This window comes from Mustela putorius, unplaced genomic scaffold, assembly GCF_011764305.1.
Source record: "Mustela putorius furo isolate JIRA1106 unplaced genomic scaffold, ASM1176430v1.1 tig00000139_pilon_pilon_pilon, whole genome shotgun sequence".
Classification (NCBI taxonomy): Eukaryota; Metazoa; Chordata; class Mammalia; order Carnivora; family Mustelidae; genus Mustela; species Mustela putorius.
In genome coordinates, this window is record NW_025421293.1 from 13,834,997 (window position 1) to 13,857,022 (window position 22,026).

The 22,026-nt window shown below is 57.3% G+C and overlaps 1 protein-coding gene and 1 long non-coding RNA gene across 2 annotated transcripts in view; both read right to left on the minus strand.

Moving 5' to 3' along the window:
• Positions 1-2,942: 2,942 nt before the first annotated feature.
• Positions 2,943-3,915, minus strand: LOC123390723. The gene is made up of 2 exons (XR_006605301.1): positions 3,684-3,915; positions 2,943-3,415 (listed from the first exon to the last, which is right to left on the minus strand). It is a non-coding gene; the product is annotated as an uncharacterized LOC123390723 (long non-coding RNA).
• Positions 3,916-12,501: 8,586 nt separating this feature from the next.
• LOC101676702 (kinesin-like protein KIF19) overlaps positions 12,502-22,026 on the minus strand; it is a 30,471-nt gene continuing 20,946 nt past the window's right edge. The window contains exons 15-22 of the mRNA XM_004776371.1: positions 21,789-21,971; positions 19,425-19,502; positions 19,086-19,144; positions 18,393-18,444; positions 17,297-17,689; positions 15,595-15,724; positions 12,702-12,809; positions 12,502-12,623 (exon numbers count right to left, since the gene is read on the minus strand). Of these exons, the coding sequence (XP_004776428.1) occupies positions 12,502-12,623; positions 12,702-12,809; positions 15,595-15,724; positions 17,297-17,689; positions 18,393-18,444; positions 19,086-19,144; positions 19,425-19,502; positions 21,789-21,971 (1,125 nt within the window). The remainder of the gene's footprint in view (positions 12,624-12,701; positions 12,810-15,594; positions 15,725-17,296; positions 17,690-18,392; positions 18,445-19,085; positions 19,145-19,424; positions 19,503-21,788; positions 21,972-22,026) is intronic.

Sequence of the window (22,026 nt, forward strand, 5' to 3'; positions counted from 1 at the left end):
CGTTCCACATCTCGCGAGAAGTCGCGGCCCACGGAAGGGCCACGGAGGCTGAGGCGCTCCCGCCCTCAATGCGCCTGCGCCCTCCACACTCAGCGGTCCCTCCCCCCAAACCGGTGCCATGTGGCGCCGTATTTACGACCCTCGATCGGCCCCGCCCCCCGGCTTCGGGAGCCCGCCCCCTTCCCCAGCAGCCAATCCGGTTCTGCAGGCCGCGGCGTTGGCTCCGCCTTCAGCGGGTCCGAGCGAGGCGGGCGCGAGGCGGGCGCGGGACACCGCTTGGAGCCCAGCGCTGTCCCTCTGCGCTTACGGAGTGCTTGCTGTTTGACCGGCTCGTTCGCGACCTCCGGACCGCTGGCAGAGGATCGCGACGCTCTCCGGCCGGGGCCTGGGGCGGGTGACCGAACCTCTCCGAGGTTGTCCCAGGTCTGTCCAGAGGGTGGTGCCTTCACCTTGCGGGCAGGTAGCAAAGCCCTAGGCCAAATGACCCTTGTTCTCACCGATGTGTTTTCTTTAGTGAGGGTAAAATACGCATGTGACAAAATTCACCACCTTAACCACCTTAACTTGTTTCATGCACATTCACATTTGTGCAGCCTTCACCAGCCACCCACAGAACTTTTCCAATCCGTGATGGTTTCTGCGGTTCCTCGCAGGGAACCGCAGACTGCCTTCCGAGCGGAGGCTCTGTCCTCACTCCTTGCCCAGCGGCCAGTCAGCACGGAGTCCCCACCAGTTGGGTCCTGAGACACAGCAAGTCCCTGACCTCTCGGAGTATCTCCTGGGGGGGGGGGTTGGCGGGGGAGAACCGCTAACAAACAAGCCCACCGACTGCTCCACCTGGATCATCCCCTCCACCTGAACCGTGGTCAGGCCTCTCCCAGCTTAAAAACAAAAACAAAACCAGTACCCTTTACCCCCTCCAGCTAGCACCCCAGCTAACACCTCAAAACAGTGGGTCGCTCTCCACAGCCTCCAGTTTCCATAAGTCCTCTTCACTCCTCTCCCTGGAGGGGAAGAGGTCCCCCTGCAGCAGGCAGGCAGCGCCAGCATGGGTGGGATGGCACAGGGCAGGTGCACATGGAGCAGATGCACAAGGGCGGGAGGACATGGGATGGGGTGGCCTGGGACAGGTGCATGCAGTGCAGGACGGCATGGGGCAGGTGCACATAGGGCGGAATGACATGAGGCGGGATGGCACGGGGCAGGTGCACATGGGACAGGATGGCACAGGGCAGGTGTGCACAAGATGGGGTGCCCTAGGACAGGTGCACACAGGGCGGGATGCACAGGGCAGGTGCACATGGGGTGGGATGACATGGGGCAGGTGCACAGGGAGAAAAGAAGGTAGTGGTTACATTCTAGGTCTTAAGTTGGTGGTAGGTGATGGGTAGGTTAAATATAAGATATTTATTTCACCTGTTTTGTTTTGTATGTGTCTTAGCTTGCTCAGGCTGTCATAACAAAGTGCCACAGGCCAGGGAACTTCATCCCCAGAAACCAAATCCCTCTCAGTTCTGGAGGCTGGAAATTGGAGGAGCTGCTCCCTTCCGAGGCTGCAAGGTGCAATCTGTCCCAGGCCTCTCTCTTGGGCTTTTTGGCCATCTTCTCTGTGTTTCTTCACATTGCTTCCCTTTGTCTCTGTATCCACACTTCCTCTTTGGTAAGGGCACAGTCACAGTGGAAGAGGGCACACCCTAACGACCTCATTTTAACTTGATTTCCTTCTTAAAGTTCCTGTCTTCAAATAAGGTCCCATCTGAGGTTCTAGCGGTTAATACTCCAACATGTCCTTTTTCGGTGAGGACACAATTTATCAAAAACTATATAATAATAAACTACTTAAAATGTTATTTCCTTTTTTAAAAAATTAATTTATGTATTTGACAGACAGAGATCACAAGTAGGCAGAGAGGCAGGTGGGGAGAGAAGGGGAGAAGCAGGCTCCCCGCCGAGCAGAAAGCCCGATGTGGGACTCGATCCCAGGACCCTGAGATCATGACCCGAGCTGAAGGCAGAGGCTTAACCCACTGAGCCACCCAGGTGCCCCTAAAATGTTATTTCCCTTTACATAGAGAATGGTTAAAATAAAATTTTAAGACGTGACGATACCCAGTGCTGAGGAAGGTGCCGAGAGCCTGGAGCTCTCCTACATGGCCGGGAGGAAGGCCAAATGGCCTGGCCCCTTGGAAAACAGTTGGGCAGTTTTGTAAAAAGTGAGAGCAGAAGTCTACCGCGCCAGCCAGCAAACCCACTCCTGGGTATTTGCCCAAGAAAGATGAAGATTTCTATTTGCATAGAAAGCTGCACATGCGTGTTCTTAGTGGCTTACTCATAATTGCCCCAAACTGGAAACAACCCAAAACTCCTTCGACCAGCAAACAATCAGAAAAACTGTGGGACATCCATACAGACAACACAGATGAACCTAGTGTGGGGTCAGCCTCAGAGCAGCACACACCTCGTGATTCCACTTAGATGACAATCTGGTTGAGACAAAACTGTAGTGGCAGTTGCCTTCTGGGGCTTGGGGTTAGGGGAAGGGTAACTACAATGGTGCAGGGGGAGGCGTTAGGGCTGATGACACTGTTCTAGATCTCGATTGCGGTGCTGGTAGTTACGTGGCTATGTTTGTCAAAGCTTCCGTAAACTTCCCATTCAAAAGGACAGATGTTAATGTGTGAGTTAAATATCTTCATTTAAAACAATCTTCTTAAATGTAATTTTCTCCCAGCCAAGGTTTTCTTAATTATGAAGAAGTGGTGCACGACGAAGATAAAATCATTTAGCCAGGGGCCCTGCATTCAGAGGTGCTCGTTTAATATTTCCTCTAGGTCAGCAATTCCCCAACGATGCCTGGAAACAGCAGCCTACAGAGGGGGTTACAAACGCCCCCGCAGAAAGATGAAAGTGATCCCCAGTCAAATAAGAGTGGGCCCAGGAAATAAAAGTTAAAATGTTTAATTACAACCAGACTTCTCAGATCTTTTGCCAGGATAAAGCATGTTGTGGATTTTAAGGAATTCCCCTAGGAGTTGCCCTGCATCTGGGGGGAGGGGGCGTTGGTCAGTAAAAGTTTGTTTGGATGAAACAGAGCTTCAGATGTCCAGGAGCCAGAGCCAGCATCTCACGTGGGAATTCAAGCAAAGCTCCCAGGCCATTTGGTGAGCACCAGGACACAGCTCAGGAAACAGGGTGAGGGTCTCAGTGGACAGGACATGGCGCTGAGATGGAACCAGCCCTTCCCTTGAGATGGGGAAGGGGGAGCAACAGCAGAATACAGCCAGGTCTCCTTTGGAAGTGATGACGTGTGGCGGAACCAGCTGGAAGACACGGTGGCCGAGCACAATGAACATCGCTGAATGCCGCTCCAGGGTTCACTTGAAATGGCTGGTTTTCATCTTATGTCAGTTTCACCCTGATTAAAAAAAGCAAACCCAAACCCAAACCCAATTCTTCACCTTAACTCTGCACTTACATTCTTGTTTCCCTCTCTGACAGAGCTACGTATTCTCTCCCCGTCACAGATGAGGTAGCAGAGGCTCAGAGAGGTGAAGCCACTAGCCAAAGACACACAGCTGTGTAAGCCGCAGAGTCAGGAGCAGAAGCAAAGTCAGGACTCTGGTGCCAGCGCCGCCCAGCACTCCAGAGGTTGCCTGGGCCCAGAGACAGGCCCAGAGACGTACCTGCTAGGAGGGACCCGTGAGCAGGCCAGCTCCAGCCAGAGGATGACGTCCCTCTCCCCCTCCACCAGGCCCTGGGCGCAAAGCTGGCAGACCTCAGCTGTCTGTCTATCTGTCTCTACGGCAACTTGGTTGTCTGTGGCCTGCCTTGGCCCCCGGGGCAGAGGTGGCAGCCTCCCCAAGCTGACCCAGCCTGGCTGGCTCAGTCTCGGTGTTTTGGTCTGAGCTATCTTGATGTCCTAAGCCGCTGACGGCTATGTCTGGTTTCCTAACCACCACTGCCACAGGAAAAAGAGAAAAGTGGCTGTGGCCCCGGGCCAGGAAGTGTCACCTGCCTGTAATAGAGGCAGCGGGGAGATCCCCAGAACTTGCTGGGCACCAGATCGGTGAGCATCTGTGAAGGACGAATGGGAGAACAAAGCAGAGGAGTGAGGATCCCCAAATCAACCCGAATCTTTGCAGGCCAGAGGGAAGATCCCAGAGAGCAGATGTGTCCTGGCTACTTGTGCCCCCTGCCCCACCCCGGGCTCACTGCAGCGTTGCTTTCCATGTCTACCAGGTGCCAGGGCCCCGCCACGGATGCTGGAGCCATTTCCCAGCCCTGTGCCACCTCTTGTCTCTCTGAGCCCCCACGTCCTTACCTGGATAATGCTGGAAATGATAACCTCCCCTCCTGCAGCGGTTATGCATGAGAGAGACGGTGTGTACGGAGAGCTGGCCCCTGACAGTCTCTCTGCAGGGAGACCGGCTGCGAGGCACTGGGGTCCCGCTGCTGCTGTTGCCTGGCGGCAGTGTAGGGGCGGGGGTGGGGGAAGAGGACCAGGGTTGGAATGGAGACGGTGGGCTTAGGACTGGCTGATGGAGGAAGAGGGCTGAGGAGTCAAGGGTGAGCCACCAAGAGAGGTAGGAAATGCTGGAGAACAGTCAACGGCACAAGCCTTGTGAACTTGGTGCTGGGCGTGCAGAGTGAGAAACGCGTAGCTGTCGGGAAGACAGCAAGGTGCTTCCTTCTTGAACTCATGGGGGGTAAAGGGGTGCTGGTTGGAGATGGAGCATCAGAAGTGATCAGCAACTGCCAGGACCCCAGGGCTCTGGCCAAGCCTGATGCACTACACCCTAAACCCAGTCCTGGAAAACCCTCTCTGCTGCCTTCTGCTTCACCCTCCAGGTTGCTGGAATGGCCAGTAGGGAACAGAGGCCACCAAGGCTCCATTTCATTCAAGTGGCAGCAGGAGTCCCCAGAGGGAAGGAAAGGGGGCCCCTGGAGGGCCACGGTGAGGAGCCCATGGCTCTGGCTCATGGAGCCAGAGAAGCATCGTTAGAGGGAAACCCAGCCCCCCAGTCCTGCCTGCTAAAGGCTGCCCTGGGGGATGGACAGGAAGCCAGGGGACCCTGGAGGGAGGAGGAGCCACTAGCTGAGTCGTATCCAAGCCCTCATGATCCACACACAGGCTAACCCATACAAACTCAGCTCAGAGAATACATGACTCTTTCTCAGGAAGAAGTACAAGAGCGGTTAAAGGTCCTGTCACCTGATGGCTTCCATCACCAGTGTGATCAGGGGTTTGTCCCTGCTTGCACAACTGCAAAATCACTCCTCTGGGCCACCCACACTTCACGCCATCTTCTGCAGGAAAACCCACCAGCACTCTCCAGCGGGGGCTTCTGCCCTGCCCATCTCTCTCCAGGCAAGATTCTGGAATCTTCTCCCCCATGTCCCTCTCATCTTGCAGCAAAGCCTCGGAACGACACAGTGCTGAACATGGGGTGTTTCTAGCAGAGTCGCCTCTTTGGCAGGTTCATGGGACAGCATCTGCCCTGCAGGCAGGCAGGGGCAATTCACAAGACTTTACGTGTTCTCTGTCAAAGCTCCAGTCCCCCATAGGACCTGCTGGTTCTCCTGCTGCAGTGCCCACACCTCCCTCCGGAGCCTTTCACTGCTTTCCTATCTCAGTCCTTTCCAGCTGCTGGAACAAGATCCCATGGACAGGGACGCTTAGAAACAATACACATTTATTGCTCACGGTCCTTCAGGCTGGAAGTCCAAGATCAAGGGGCCGCACGGCCACATTCTGGGGACAGCCCTCCTCCTGGTCCATTGCCAGCACCTTCTTGTTGTGTCCTCATGTGGTGAAGGGGTCCAGGGAGGGCACTGGTCCCATTCATGAGGGCTCCTCCCTCATGACTCAAGACCCACCCCCCCCAGGCCCCACATTCTAATGCCATCATTGCTGGGGGTCAGCATTTCAAAATAGGAATTTGGGGGGGACACAAACACTGAGGCCACTGCACCTCCTGAGTCTTGCTCAGGGCTTCTGTGTTTACTGCGTTACCTCATCAGAGCCAACATCACCCGTCTGCCCCCTGCCCCTTGCTCTGCCCCCGACCTGGGTTGTACTTCTTCCCGGAGGCCTTCCTTGACTTGCCTCTCTAAAGTAGCCTGCCCAGCACTCTGTCCCTGTAGCTTGTTTTCATCACAGCTCTCCCCACTCATTCTCTTTCCCCACCTTCTCTAGAACGTGGGCTTCACGGTGTGTGGCTGCCCAGGAGTGGCTGCGTCCTCGGCACTTAGTGCCAGCGGGGGGCGCCGTTGGCCCCGCCTTGGGCCTCCCTGGATCCTGTTTCCCTCCCTGACCCGCCTGGTACCTTTGTACCACCTGGTCACAGGCAGAGGAGAAAGCTGACCCTCCAAGCCTCAGAGCAAACCTTCCAGGAAGACCTCTGACCAGGTCAAGGGCGGCGCAAAACTCCCTCCCTTCCTGGAAGGGGCCCCGTGGACCGGATCGGGGCTCCAAGCATGCACAATCACATAGGCACACACACAGCTATGACAGGGGCTCTTTTTTTTTTTTTTTAAAGATTTTATTTATTTATTTGACAGACAGAGATCACAAGAAGGCAGAGAAGCAGGCAGAGAGAGGAGGAAGCAGGCTACCTGCTGAGCAGAGAGCCCGATGCGGGGCTCGATCCCAGGACCCTGGGATCATGACCTGAGCCGAAGGCAGAGGCTTTAACCCACTGAGCCACCCAGGCGCCCCTGTGACAGTGGTTCTAATCGGGGACGTAGCAGCCCTAGAAACTTGGATAATCCTTCTGTAGAACAGAATCCTTCTGTAGAACAAAGACTCCTTGTCAAGGGCTGAGTCCTACCCCTTTGTCCCAGCCCCACCGGCTCTCTCAGCAGCAGCTTGGGCCTTGCAACACGGGTTTCTGTCTCTGTGGCTTGGGAATTCTTTGAGAAATAATTCACATCCACCACATTGGCATATGTTATATAATTGTCATCATATAGACATAAAAGCATTTCATACATACTGTTCGGAGCCTCTATTTTTTTTTTTTTTCAGTTGGTATATTTGAGAGAGCTGCCCACACCAGCAGATAATGGAATCACAGCTGTTTTTTTAAAATAATTCCTTTTTTTTTCCACATGAAGTCATGCAGGAACACAGTAAAGATTGAAATAGGTAGAAAACGGATGCAGTGAAAAGGGATCTGCTGCCCATGTACCCCCAAGCTCCGCATTGTGACCCGTTTCTAGGATCTCCTTCCACGGCTGTCCCCCTGGCACACTCAGGTGACTATAGGCTCACAGGGTCGTGTCTACTGCACATCCCAGCCCCTGCAGGATCTCACCCAGTTGGCAAGTGTTAAAGGACTCGCGAACATTCCCATTCCTCGTCCAGCAGCGGCACAGGAAGCACCAGGTTCCATGCAAGAGAGAGACACACACTCAGGTTTCTCACTTGCTTATGAACATGCTGTGGCTCCCTATTGCCCAGCATATCTGGCCTGGCTTCCAGGGGTGACAGGGAAGAGGCCACCCACCCTGGGTTCAAATCCCAGCCCAGTCACCTAGTCATGAGTAACCAAGGTAGTGCTCCAGGTCCCTGGGCCACAGGCAGATGACACCCCCCAGAGGCTTGCAGTGAGGTGAGGGGCTGGGTAATGGTCTACACTCCCCCTTCTTTGACAGGGTTTGTTTCAGTGCCTGTGTTTCCTTGCCTCACCTGGGTCCCAGCACGGGTACAGCAAAGCCCCCAGATGGCTGCTCTGTCTGTGTGCCCCTCTGCACATCTCCCAGCCCATCACACTGCTGCGGAGGGGACCATCCTCCCCGCACACACAGATGTCCCAGGCCAGGGCCCCGGCCCTGCACCCCCAGCTCTGAGCGCCGTGCCTGCCCGCACCCGCTCATTCACTCACCCTTTCATTCCACAACCATCCCAGGTACCTGCTCCGGGCCAGGGAGGATGCAGAGACGTAAGGCAGGGCCTGGCCTGTGGTGCTGAAGGTGCGGTGGTGGGGACACTCGCAGAAAGACAGTCATCACTCAGTGACGGAAGAGGCTCTGAGTCCCCTGCCCAGTAGGCAAGAGGTAGCGGCCTCCTGGGTAAGGACCAGAGGCTGGTGGGGAAGGGTGGGGAGGGCTTTCAAGCCGACAGAACAGGATGAGCAACAGCAGTGAGGGAGGCGGGAGACAGGTGCGTGGGTGTGCGTGTGGAGGGGTGTGCCAGTGCGCGCGCGCGTGCGTGCATGAGTGTGTATGCACGTGAGTGTATGAGTGAGTGTGTGTGCAAGGGATTTCTTTGTCCCGGATGACTTTGGCCCTCAGACCTCACCTTGGCCTTCACCTGCAGCCTGTGGACAGTGCTGAAATGCACTTTGCTCTAAGTTTTGAACCAGAGTTTCCATTCTCTGCCCTGGGGCTCCTCTACTGCTGGGGACAGGGCGAGATGCCCTGGCCACTTGCGAACACAGCCTAATGCAGAGCCAGTGCCCCCCCGGATCCCGTCCCCTGATGCTCAGGGGTCCACTCCAGAGGCTTGCCTATAAGCCCAGGTCCCGGCAGCCTCCGCCTCCCGCTGCTGGCAGCAGCTCCACGGTGATGCCCATGCGTGGTGTCTTTTCCTCTCTCCCGCCCCCTGGCATCACCTCCCCCAGAAGCCACCCGTGCCCTATTGTGGCAGCCTCTGCCACGGTGGAGACCTAAGTGGAGACACTTCTGAATTTGGGTTATTCTGTGGGAAAACTGGGAAGCACGTGCCCCCAGTCATTGAAGAGGACTTACCTCCGAGAAGGCAGGAGGTGGGAGAGGATGTATTATTGCTCCCTTTATATAACTTTCTGTCTTTTTAAAGTCACAGGTGCAAATCTGCAATCACCAGAACTCCCATGTACCCACAGACAACCCCTGGGGACATTCAGACACTTATACAATTTTCCTTGGTCATTTGGGCTCAAACTGGGCCAAATTCAAGATCTGCCCCCAGCCTCTGTCCCCCGGGTTGACCCTGAGCTCAGGGGTCTCCCTGGCTGTCATAGACCAGCACAGAGCAGGTGACCCTCTCCAGCCTGGCTCTTCCCGGTCTTGTGTCACCTCCCATGATGGCGAATTTCATGTGTCCACCTGGCTGGGCCGTGGTGCTCACACAAGTCAGGTGTTATTCTGGATGTTTCTGTGGGGGTGTTTTGTGGTGAGATTAACATGTAAATCAGCAGACATTGAATAAAGCAGATGGCCCTCCGTAAAGTGTGTGGGTCTGGTCCCATCAAGCCAGGGCCTGAGCAGAAAAGAAGGCTGACCTGTCCTGAGAAGAGGGCACTGCCCCAGCTGTCCCCTGCTGACTCACCTCGCAGACAGTGGACCGGCCAAGCCTGCACAGTTGCACCAGCCAGTTCCCTAAACTAAATACCTCCACACACGCACCCCCTGGCAGTTCTGTTTGGCTGGAGAACATTAATACCCATCTGGGATCCCCATCCCTCGTCCCCCAAAGGTAAGTGCCTCCTCAGCCCTTTCTCAGGTGCGTGGGCCAGGCCACAGCTCTCTTTTCAGCTCAGCTCCAGATGCAGTGTAGGAAGAGCAGGAGTTTCTTCTGCACACTTATGCCAGCCTAGGAACCTCTTGGGGTCTGTGCCTGACCCCAAGCCTCGTCCCGCCATCCTGTCATTCTAATCTGCTGATGTCACTCCCCAGAAGTACCAGGGACTTCTCCACCCACAACTGGCAATTGCCTGGGCTTCCCTTCCCTGATCAGTTAAGATGAGGTGCACTTGTTCCTCTATCAAGTCCGCATCTGGGGGATGGGATGTAACAATGCTGAGAGGCAACTCTGCTCCTTCCAGCTGCCTGCTCCATCCTCCTGAGGGCTTGGCCTTTGTCCTCAAGGCCTCAAAATGGTGGCTAGAGTTCCAGCCATCACATGCAAATTCCAGGTAGTAGGACTGAGGAAGTAAAGAAGGCAAGAGGCATGAAGAACGTGCTAATGATCCTTTGTGCTCAAATTTCCTGGAAGCAGCTGCTTCTGGCTCATACCCCATCTGTAAGAACTTAGTCACACAGCCATATGCAGCTGCAAAGGAGGGTGGAATATCCAGTCCTTATTTGGGAAGCCATGTAACCAACTAAAAATTGGGGGTTCTATTATCCCAGAAGAAAGCGAGCAGAAATGGGGGGCAACAAGCAATTTTTGCCCTACCCAGAATCTGGGGCCAGGGTGAAAAAGAAGGAGTTATCTCTGCCTCCAGGCTCAGCATTGCCCCCCAGGGAAGGGGAGGTGGGCATCAGAGGGTGTCCCCAGCAGGTCTGCTCAGAGCAGGCAGCAAAGCCCCCAAAGATAATGTGGGACAGACCTCCCCTCCACACACTCCTCCAGAAGGCCCAGGAAGGACAAGCCCCCTGCAGGCCTTCCCTGACAGTGGGTCTTGCGACGACGAGAGGAGAGGCAGGCTGTGGCGTCCAGCTGTGGCGTTTGCACAACACATATGAGCTGTCCCCCTGTGCTGGGCACCCATGCGTCCAAGACAGCCCACTTCCCAGGTGGGCTGTGAGGCCCCACCACCACCTCCTTTCGGCCCCAAGCCCCAAAGTGCTACAAGTGGCTTCCCAGAGCCCCTTGCTTCCACCGGATGCCCCAGCCGGCAGGGATCCTGCTGCTAGGGAGACGGTTCCGGTCCCCACGGCCCACACACGGGATGCCTGTGAGAGCCCATCATACAGGCAGTGGATTGAAAGCCACAGAAGTGCTGAAAGCAGAGCCAGATAAGGTGACGGCCTGGCACTCCGCGGATGGTGCTCCAGGTTTCCCAGACTCTTCTAACCTGATGCGACCTTAGAGCCTCGGTTCCTGGGTTCGCAGCCAACACACTGGCTCCCGACGGCTGGCCATGGTGTCTTCTGCACGGGGGCACGTGGGGAGGGACGTGAGAACATAGTGAGGGGGTGGGGAGGTCACAGGAGTGGAGGGTGTTCTCATTCCCGATGCTGGCTTGTTCTGGAGCCTGTAGACACACAGGAATGGGATGCTGACCCTTGGCTGGCCAAGGCTTGTGGAAAGTGGGGTTCACTGGAGCATCAACTCAGCCAGGTCACCACACCTGGGTGTTTGGTCAAACACCAGGGTAAGTGATGCTGCCTAGGTGTTCTGCAGATGAGATTAACATTCCAGTCAGCGAGGAGACTTCCGTTGGACAGAGGACCCTCTTTAGCGTGGGTGGGCCTCGCCCCATCAGGTGAAGAGTGAAAACGTTCTCCCGCCGTAGAACCAGCAGGGTGGAGTGATCCTGGGAGGAATACCCATGACCAGGAATGACACCAACAAGGCCTACCTCCTCCTGATGATCCTTCAGAAGGGCTCTGACATCCTGTCAACGGCCTTCCCTCTGGAGGGGGTTAGCGAGGCAGCCGCCGGCACAAAAGGCTGTCGAAAGCTGGCTAGCTGCCCCCAAAGAGTCCCCGGCAGGACCCCATCTCTTGAACTCAGCTCCAGGGAGAGAGAGCCCTGTTCCTGCAGCCGCTCTCCGCCTGCCCCCAAGTGACTGGTCCACTGGCTGGCATCCTCACTGTGGCCTTCGTGGTCGCTTGGCACTGCCCCGGGGCTTGCGGGGGGCACTGGGGGGCAATGGACTGTGGTGTCGGCCTCCACTATCTGTGGACCCTGGAGGGGTGGGGAGACTCTAGTTAGTGGTCGAGGCGGACTCCCACAAAGCCAGAGTCCCCACTGCTAGGTCCCTGGTGCAGATGTCCCGGGCCTGGCCCAAGCCGCCAGTCCCACTGGGTTCAGGACCTGCATGGGCACGCCTCCCTCTTCCAGCTCTGCCCGTGCCCCTGTGGAACTGTGCCTCCCCAGCCTGGGACCCCACTTCCCCATACACTAGTGATACAGGCCTGTCCTGAGACCCCCCCTTAGCCACTTTCTCCACGACAAAGGATGCATGCAATTAGGGTGGGGGCACCCTCATGGAGCGTTTCCCATCCCCCATGCTGTTTAAACTGGCTGGTGCCACTGCCCCCAAGGGCACGGCCAGCAAACCCCTTTGAGACCCTTTCCCCAAGAACCCTTGGAAATAGAGCCTAATAACGAGTTCTTGACCTGTTCTGAAACAGTAACAGGAAGGCGACTGTTAAAGGCACAGCAATAGGGACTGAAGTTAGACATAAGGAAGAACTTCCCACCCTGGTGGGCTTTAGGCCTACTGATGATTTATATCCATCCTTCCTGACGACTCAGCTATGTGTTGATTTTGGGGGTGTGGGGGTGGAAAACATTGCCAGATGGCGTGTCCCACCCCCAGAGAGGACTCTGGCAGAACCTGCCTCCCAGGCTGGGGAGAGGGTCATATGCACTCAGAAGCTGACATGCTTAAACCGTCTCTGGGTTGCAGCCTCAGTGTCTCTGAGACACAGGCAGAGAGGAATGGGGTGTGCCCTTGGGGTTTCCAGGTTAGCACCCAGGCCCAGCAGTGTCACGGGCAAACTGGTGCTTCTACAACACCATGGGCCGATGTGCAAAGTTAACAGCCCTCCTGGGGGGCTGTTCTAACCGTCAGTCACGGGACAGGCATCACTGTTCCTGAATATGAGCACCCGGCTGGCACGGTACTCCTGCTCCCGTTCAGGACCCGAGCCCCCAACAGGGAGCCACTGGGGAGGTATGGCTGCTGTGGGCACAGCACGGGTGTGTTGGGGGGTGGGGGCAGACAGGGGCACAGGAGCTGTGGGATGGTGCAGGCACTGACCTCGGATGTCCCGGGGCCGGAGCTGGGCCTTGCTCGGGCCTGGGCTGCTCTGCCACGTGGCACTGGGGAAGGTGAAGCTGACCTCGGGCACTGGGGGCCTCTTCTCGTCTACACAGCGAACGGGAGAGGAGAGGACGTTAGTTTAGGGCCACCCTGTGAGTCCTGGGGACAAGGGGACATCACGATCAATGCAGCGTGTTGAGTGCCTATCTCATGCCCACTGGGCTCTTGGTGTGTACTCCCACAGCCCAGCCCTTTCTGGAACATTCCCTCCTCTGGCTTTGGTTCCCTTCCCTCTCCTTCCCTTGTTTGCTCTGAGCTGGCTATGACCCGGCCGTGGGGTGGGTATTCTGGGGTTACTGAGTGGAGGAGGATGCAGTGAGGAAGAGGGTGTCGCCCCAAGACACAGCTGGGCGCCCCGTGCAGAGGCCGCCTGATGGCCTGAGCTCAGATCCTCAGCCCTGCGGTCCACCCTGGTCATTTTGTTTTCATCCCAGCACCTGCCTCCTCCTGGCGCACATGTCCCCATGAGAGAGGGGGCTGTTCTGTTCTCGGGCTGCCATCCCCTCACAGGCCAGAGCTCTCCTGACACTTAACCAGAGCTGGGCCCACTGCTGCTGGGGGATCGGGGAAGGAACGGGGAGTCAGAGGTCTGGGCCCAGGAGAGGTGACAGGGCTGAGCCTACAGAACAGGACAGAGACTCAGGAGTGCTGGTGGTGATGCACCATGGAAATTCAGCGGAGAATTGCCTCAGGATACACAGACCCATGCCCAGAGTTAGCCAAAGACCCGGAAACAGAGATTCACCACGGCTGGGAGGAGCAAACCACCAGCAACAGTGCAAGCATGGGGCCTGTGGGAGACGGACTAGTATTCAGCTGTAAGGGTCTGAGCCCCGATGATCCCATGGCCCCGGGACGCCCTGCTCAAGAAGCCACACCCTGTGCAAGAAGCACAGCCTTTGCTTGGGGGCCCACAAAGCAGGGCTCAGCACCTCCCATGAGCTGGGGGCTCCGGCTGTGCCCCTTTCTTGCCCACTGATGGGGCCAAGTTCAGCCCACTCTGGTTTACTGGAAAATGCTGGTTTCTTTTGTATGCAGACGTCGGGAAGCCACTGAACCTGTCTAGCCGTGATGCGCAACAGTCAGTCATCACAGACAGAAAGTGCTCCGAAGACGCACGGGGGAGGCAGCCCGCTCGGGGATTTTCTGGAGAGCACTCCAGGAAAGCAAACAGCACATGAGTGGATGGAAAAGTGTCACGGGAACGCAGGAGCAGAGTCGGCAGAGGATGGCCGCTGCTTGTGCTGGGAAGCTCCCACCGGAGGTCTGTGTGCTGTTGTCCCGACGTCTGGGTGCATGAGTAATTTCATCATAAAATGGGAGGCAAAGCAAGCTCCTTTGTAAATCAGCTGTAGAGACAGGTTCCAAGGGGCTTGTCTGCAGGGGACGGGAGATCACAGGGCTGTGAGGCTTTGGCTACGTGGGGACAGCCAGGCTTCTCCCAAGCTGCCCCAGGCAGGTGCCCTCCGGTGCCTCTCCAGGTGAGGACCTGCTAGGAGGATGATGGTGAGCACGCGCCCGACCCTGCACCACAGAGCTCCCACGCCTGGCGCCGCTGGCCTCTCCGGGACTGGGTGACTGTTTATGAGCACAGTGGAAACAGGAAGACGAGTGAATAAAAGCTTCTGAAAGTGGCAAAGCTTTCATACGGATGAAGAACCCTTGAAGAGCTTCCAAGGTTTTGCTGTCCTATCACGGGCCTGTGTCACCGCCCGCAGTCCCAGGAGCAGAACCGAGAAATCATGGGGTTGGCGGGGGGGTGTCCAAACTCCGTCCCTAGGCCAAAGATTTCTGAAGAGTTTGAGAGCGCGGATGCGAACCGGGTGGTGCAAGGTGTACGCCCAGAGCAAGACCGAATGTGGTTGTCGCACCATGGCCACGGCCGTAAGACACACTCCCTCCTTGACCCACACATACTCTGACATAGAAACAAGGCACGAGGGAAGGCACAGGAGTGTGGTTGGGTACTAGGGAGTGGGTCTGCACTCCCAGCGTGGGACCTCGTGCAACGCCCTGAGCCTCTGTGCCTCAGTTTCTTTCTCTGTGCCACGGGGACGAGGGGGCTGACACCCACCAAGCGCCTGGCACAGAGTAAGTGTGGAGTCACTGTGAGCTCTGATCATGTGGCCAGTGAAACAGGCTCCTCCATGGCCAGGACTGGCCTGCTTGTGGGCTTTTCCCAGCCTCTATGGGATGGATACTTTGGCAAATATGACAAAGATACATCACTGAAAAGATCAGTGGAGAGATTTTAGAAAGACAGGATGCAGACCGTTTATCCCAAATGGTGGTACTTCTAGAAGCTGGGTCTTGTCGTCCTTCTGGTGCAGGTTGGGCACAGCCTGTGGGCACCCTTGTGGGAGCACTGATACCCTCACCTGTGTCCACCAGCCACACCCAGTGGCCCACACAGGGGCCAGGGTTCGCATCCTACCCGCCCGGGGTGGGGGATGGGGGTCACCTCACGGCCGAGTACACAGGTGGTTTTCTCTGGTCAATGGTTTTGTCTGCATTCCCAAGCCCTTGCCACAAGCACGTCTTGGGCATACAACCACAGGAGCCAGCACTCAAACCTGAGCCAACATGGACCATGCTGGCCACCCAGAGTGTTTCAAACTCCGTCAGGTTGCCAGGTGGCCCAGAAGCAAAACTGAGCGCCTCTGGGAACGTGGCACCTCATCTCATCTCACCTGGCCCTGAAAACCTGAAACTAACAGCAAGGCACAGACAACTGACAGCAGCCCACACCGTCACGCTTCCCAAAGACTCGCCCTGGGCAGGAGGAGCCGACAAAGCCCCAGCCTGCTAGCTTAGCTTCCCGATCCTGTACCTGTGTGGACGCTAAGGCTGGGCTTTATCTTGGAGGCCGTGGGGACGGCGGGGAAGAAGCTCTTCCCAGACGGCTTTGTCAGCTGTGGGAGTGCTGGGGGCGGCTGGCTGTCAGCGGCGGGGTCCGGCACCTGCAGGGACAAGCACATTTAGGCCAGGGCGTGGGGCGTGGGCGTGGAAGGGGTGACCCGCCAAGGTCACTTTGAGCCAAAGCCACACACACAGCAGATCACTGCTAGTGTTCCCCTCAGACCGCCAGAGAGGAATGAATGAGTGAACAAATCCATGATCCTCTTCTGGCTGCTGGTTGTCCCCCCTACCATCCTCTCCTCTCTGTGCCCCCCCACAATAGGGGGTGGTTAAATGGTTAACATTTAAATAGATCGACTGAGTAAAGCACATTGCCTGCCAAGTGTGGGTGGGCCTCGTCAAATCAGTTGAAGGCCCGGATAGAACAAAATCGTTGACTGTTCTGGGAGTGAGAGATACAGCTCCCGCCTGATTGTCTTGAGCTGGGGATTTGGGTTTTCTTGGCTTTGGACTTAAACTGGTCTCCAGCTTGCCAGCCATGGCTCTGGGATCTGTCAGCCTCCATAAATCACATGAGCCAATTGCTTATAGTAAACCTTTCTCTGTGTGTGTGTGTGTGTGTGTGCACGTGTGTGAATGTATATGTGTGTGCACACACGTGCATGAGTGTGTAAGTATGAGCATGTGTGTACATGTCTGAGTGTGCGAGCATCTGTGTCATGTGTGTACATACACATTCTACTGATTCTGTTCGGAGAGCTGTGACTGGTACGCTCACCTTCTGACCCCTGCTATGATCCCACCTTTAATCCCATCTAGTGATTGCGGGGTGGCTTCAGATTGAGTTAGCAAATGTCCACTGTGTGGCTGGCAGAGGCGGAATGACGTCTGCCAGGCCCCCGGCGACCAGCCAGCGTGCCCAGAGTGAAGCCTGCTCACTTCCTCCAGTTTATTTAACTAAGTGTAGGATGGAAAGAAACCTCGCCAAGGAAACACACCATTTCCGTATGGACTAGAACCCGTGGCAAACCCATCCTCCCCATCACGCAACCGTAACTTCACACCGCCACAATCACTCCGGTCAGGGAGTGGTCAGTGTGGCCAGCGAGTGGTCAGTGTGGCGCTCTGCCATGTGTGGGATTTTGCTTAAATGCTGAAGAGACTTCCACAGGTCGACACCATCCAGCGTCCCTGAAAGGTAACTAGAAACGAAGAACATCCCACAGAGGGAGGCCCACGGGGTCAGAAATGAAAGACGACCTACTTGGCCATGAATAGGGAGCAGATGACCGTCAGTAGCCGTGCAACGGGACCGCGTGTGGAGCTCAGCCCCGGCAGTGGGGGGCCACGTGTGCCGCGCTCAGTGCCAAGCTCCCGTGGGAAGAAGACACCATGTGGGGACAGCTGCTATGTGGCCGACATGCGCTAGAACCTAGCAGGGCACTTTAGGGCTAAAATGCCAACACCATGTGCACGCATGAGCACTTACGGCAGAACGTTAGGGAAGGACCCGAGATGGGAAGCTGTTGCCTGCACTGTGGCATGGCTGCAGGGAACACACCCGCACCTGGCTTCCGGTTAGGAAGGGGTGGGTGTGCCTGGGGGACCCTCCCTCTCTGCCAGCTCCACTGAACCCCGGGACTGGGCTGGGAGGCCCGCCAATGTCCACCTACCGGCTGCACACTCCAGGTGAGGGATGGGGACCGCTTCCTCCTGGCCTTCCTCTCCACAGAGTGGTCCCTGCCCGGGCTGGCGAGGGGCCACCTCCGGTCTGCTGGGCTCGGGGCTGGGGTGACACTGGCCTTCGGGTCCCTGGAGTCCAGGGCCACTTCCTCCGGAAGGTGGAGGGAGGAGTGGCTGCTGCCCCAACCACGGTCCTGCGCCTTGAAGCGCCGGGCAGCTGCGATGAGTGCGATGCTTTTGGTGCTCACGGCCATGTCCTCGAGGGCCTGGGCGCTCAGGGCCGGGCTGCTGGCCTCCGCTGCTGCCCGCGAGGTGCCCAGGTCTGGGCTGGTCATGGAGCACAGCTTGGAGACCAAATTCTTCACACTCAGGGAGTTCGATGGCTGTAAGAACAAGCGCCAGCAATGGTCAGATGTCACCAGGCCACCCGGTTGGCCCGCCCCTGCCTACGCCCCGGAAACCAACTCAGGGCCAGTGACTCCAGGTCAGTGGGGTGGAAGGAGGGCCAAGGCAGGTGTGTGAAGAAGCAATCCCCGGGACCAGGACACCCTGGAGGCACAGGTCACTGCTCCCAAGGGCCGAGGGGCCCAGGGCATCTCACACGTGGTGCCATGGACGTGGCTTCTCCCAATGGATCTGAGATGCCCAGCACCCCCGTTAGGCCAGAGGACTCCCGTGGGGCAGGGGGCATCCTCAGCACGTGACCCAGAGTGCGTGTGCTCACTGGTCATGAAACTAGCAGTTTGTAGGAAAGACGTGAATATTCATAGCCACCCCCACTGCTCTGCAGGAGCAGGGGAGGCCTCCCCAGAGCCCAGGCCCCACTTAGGGCCGCACACCAACCTCGTGAGCTGGAGGGGTCGGCAGGACATGGAGGGATGGTGGAGGGAGAAGGGAATCTTGCTTGTCCAGCGTTCTCGATGGTGTGGCTTCCAAGGACCTGTAGCCACTGCAGTGGGGGACACGCGATGCACCTGCTGAGCTAGCTGCCGGGGCCTGCGGCCCTTCATCCAGCCAGGGACAGCAGGGCCTGAACCCCAGGACACTGTGGCCTATGTCAGGCCATAGCAAGGCCAGGAGACACACTGGGTGCGTGAGCTCAGTGTCCTTATCAGACTTGAGGGGGCTGCAGAAACCCCTGAAGAGGTGGTCAGCAGATCAGAAGCATGGGTGGCCCGGGGACTCCACCTGCAGCTGGCCTCTGCCATGGGGGCAATCATGTAGAGGACAGAGGCCCTAACTGGTGGGGTCTATGCCAGCTATGGGTGGTCAGTGTCAGAACTGGGCTGCGGCACACCGAGCAGGCATTCAATCAACCATGGGACAAATGTAACAGGAGCAAAATGTCTAAGCAGAGGCCCAAAGAACAGCAATGGAAGACCTGTGCTGAGTGCTGTTAGAAGAACTTGCTGGGCATGGGACAGCATGGGCAAAGGCCTTGGGGCAGGGACCAGCTTGGCACATCCAAGGCACAGCAAGGAGAGGAGGAACAAAGACATGGACTTGGCCCAGGACCCTGTGTGTGGAAGACTTTGGCCGTTGGAAGGGGAAGGGATGGTGACAACTTTCCAGCCAGGACTTCCAGAGAGAATTACTCTGCAAGAACAGGGTTTGCTAGCAGCATCCTGTCGAGGCAGGTCATCAGCAACTGCAAGAACAAAGCGTCACGCGTCACACCCAGGCTCCCTGACCAGTGGACTCACGTCCCTGAGCTCTGCTCTCTCATCTACGAAATCCGAGTGGTGACAAGCCGAGCTGCTGGGAAGACTGCCAACTCACCGCTGGCTGGATGACAGGGGGTGTCTGAGCACCGTGTGCACCACGGAGGCCTCTGCACACTGTCAGGAGAGCACAGGCCGATACCCCGTGGCCAGTGCTCCAAACTAGAGACAGAGGCCTAGCCTGCATTTCCTCATGGCAAACCTCAAGCAAGCTCTGGAGACTCTCCAGCCCCCTCTGCACCCATAGAGTGAGACAGCATGTGTGCTTGGTGCAGGGGGCCCGCTATACCCGTCAGAGCGCCCCAGCTTCCTTCCGCCAAGGGCAGCACCTGACATGGGCAGGAACATTTCCTCTGCCAGCCCCAGACTCAGGACATGGCCCAGGAGCAGAGAGCACCCTCCCCTTGCCTGCCTCTTGCAGCTGCAGAGACAGCAGGTCGAGGACTGGGGTCGTGTCCGTCTTGTTCGACTCGCACTGTTTGGCACCGGTGCTCAATGAACACATGGTGAGGTGTGCAGATGCCCTGCTTGCCCCCGCAGCAGCCAACATTTTGTGCTGGTAAAGAGCCCCAGAGCAACTCTGCGTGACGACATGGCCAGCCCTGAGACATGGTCAGACTTGGCCTGTCATAGTCCTCCGTTCCCTTCTCTGTAGGCAACTGACATAGCAGAGAGCACTTGATTCACTGACTTAGGGACATCTACGGGGGAAGCTGATGGAAGGGATTTTTCTCCCAGATGAAAAAGAGAGCCCAGCCCTCCCTTCCTCTTGGAGGTATGATCTGTGGAGCTGTGGCAGCCTCTTTGACCCTAAGGGGAGACGTTATTCCCATGTAGACACATGGGCATCATCAAGTCATGTAAACCACAGCCCCAAGTCCACTCTTCCTGTGTACACACCTGTGTTGGTTAGATCACCGCACTAACCAAAAGCACTCTGTGCAGCCAAAAGCACTCTGAGTCAGGACCAAGAGCAACCGAAAACTAGAGGGGATCTGGGGCAGAGGCCCAAGTCCAGGACGGGAGCCCAGCTTGCATGTGAGGCAGGCTGATGGGCTTCCTTCCTGCACCCCTCCCGTTAGGTGGTCCGCGTAATGGCAGCCCTGCATCATGTGGCCCCACCATGTCAGCATGCATGGCCCTGCAGGGAGGCTTGGTGATCCCACCAGCCGCTGGACGGGACCATGGGTCAGGTGACCCACATAGCCGGGACTCAACCCTGGTCAGCATGGCTCAAGGGCTGGCTGCCCACAGGCCATGGGCTGGATCCCAGGGACTCCGCCCAGTTAGGGTCCCTGTGCTGGGCCTCAGCTGTTGCATGGGAACTGGCTTGGCTGCCCTGGGTTAGGCCATGGGCATCAACCACCCAGCCCGGCTGCCGGGAAACACAGCTCCTCTCGTGCCGTCTGGAATGTGGAACCCACATTCCAGCCCCCGGCAGGCAGGGGGCTTCACTGGCTGTGTCCCCATGGTCTGGGCTACTTCCTCTCTACACTAAGGACTGGAGATGAGGGGCTCACTTTGCAACCGGCCCACAATCAGCCCAATGTCAGCATGGGGCCGATGCCCGTCTTCCCTCACCCACAAGTCAGTGGCAAGTTCAAGCAGGTGTGGGCCCAGGAGCAGGTGGAAGAGGCATCTAGTCCTGACTGGGGGAGACAGGTGCTTTGTTCTCCTATGCACACGCACACGCATTCCCAAACCTACACACGCACCCCCATGAGACACTGCAAACATGCACACACTTGCACACATGGGAGATACCTGGCCCCAAGAAACACACACATGAGCACACACGTGCACACACACATATGCACACATGCCCCAAGGCTGGAGCCCTGCTGTTCTTGTTCCCCTGAAGGGCATGGAGCAAGACAAGGATATGGGGCCCTCGCTGCCCCTGAATGAGACGAACCAGCGGCAGAGGGATTTGGGGGCCAAACTGGGGAAATGGGTCCCTGGCGAGGATCGGAGACGACAATGAAGACATCCCACTGTTTTTCCTGGGGATGCTAACCACACCGTGGTCACGGACGGAGGCGTCCCAGCTGTAGAGCTGCATACAGACACTCTGGGGGGGACAGGTCACGACGCCTGGGGCCCAGGGGACAGCGGTGACCTGAACTGGGTCCCTCCAGAGCTCCTGTGCTGAAGCCCCTGACGTGACCGTTCTGGAAAAGGGCCTTTGGGAGGTCAGCAGGGGCCCTGAGTGCACAGGACTGTGGCCTTCCAGAGAGGAGGCGGGGGGTCCCTCTGGCACGCAGGCGCATGGCACAGACTGGGGTGTGCAGGCCAGGAAGAGGCTTTTTGACAGAAGGGTGCGCCGCCACCCTCCTCCCCCTGCAACTGCCCTGCCTCCACACTGTGAGACGTAGGCACCTGGTATAAGCCCCTCGCCCAGGTCACACTATCAGGCAGACGGGCGGCTAAGACAGGACACACACCGACCAACACTAATGTAAAAACCGGGGGCTGAGGCTGTGAGCGATTGCTTTACAGGTCTGCTCTGGTGTGGAAGGCACTGAGGCTAAAGTCAGCGGAAGAGAGGGGGAAAGCAGCAACAGTGGAGCACAGTGGCCACGAGGGAACAAAACACACACAAAGTGAAAACAGCCTTTCTGGCGGCCAGCCTCCCAACCTTGTAACTACCCTGCGCCACGAGGGTCTCCCGGACCCATTCGTTTGTCTGAAATAGGCCTCAGAGTACCTCAGGCAGACTTCCCGAGACAAGATCCTGGGACCATGCTCCCTGGGGCCTCACTGTGCCTGCCGAGAGCACGGCGATGCCCAGACGGCAGAGGGGAGAGTACGGGTACCTGTCCGTCTCCAGCGGCATCAGTGGCAGCTCAAAGTGGGCACCCCACGGGAGGTCCTTCCTGTCGTCCGGCTGGTCTTGGCTGGCCTCCTCCGGTGGCGGGGTGGATATGTTCAGAGCCGAGCCATCCTGGGGACAGAAAGGACACTCTGTGCAAGGGCGAGAGCCAGGGAGTGCCAGGGCA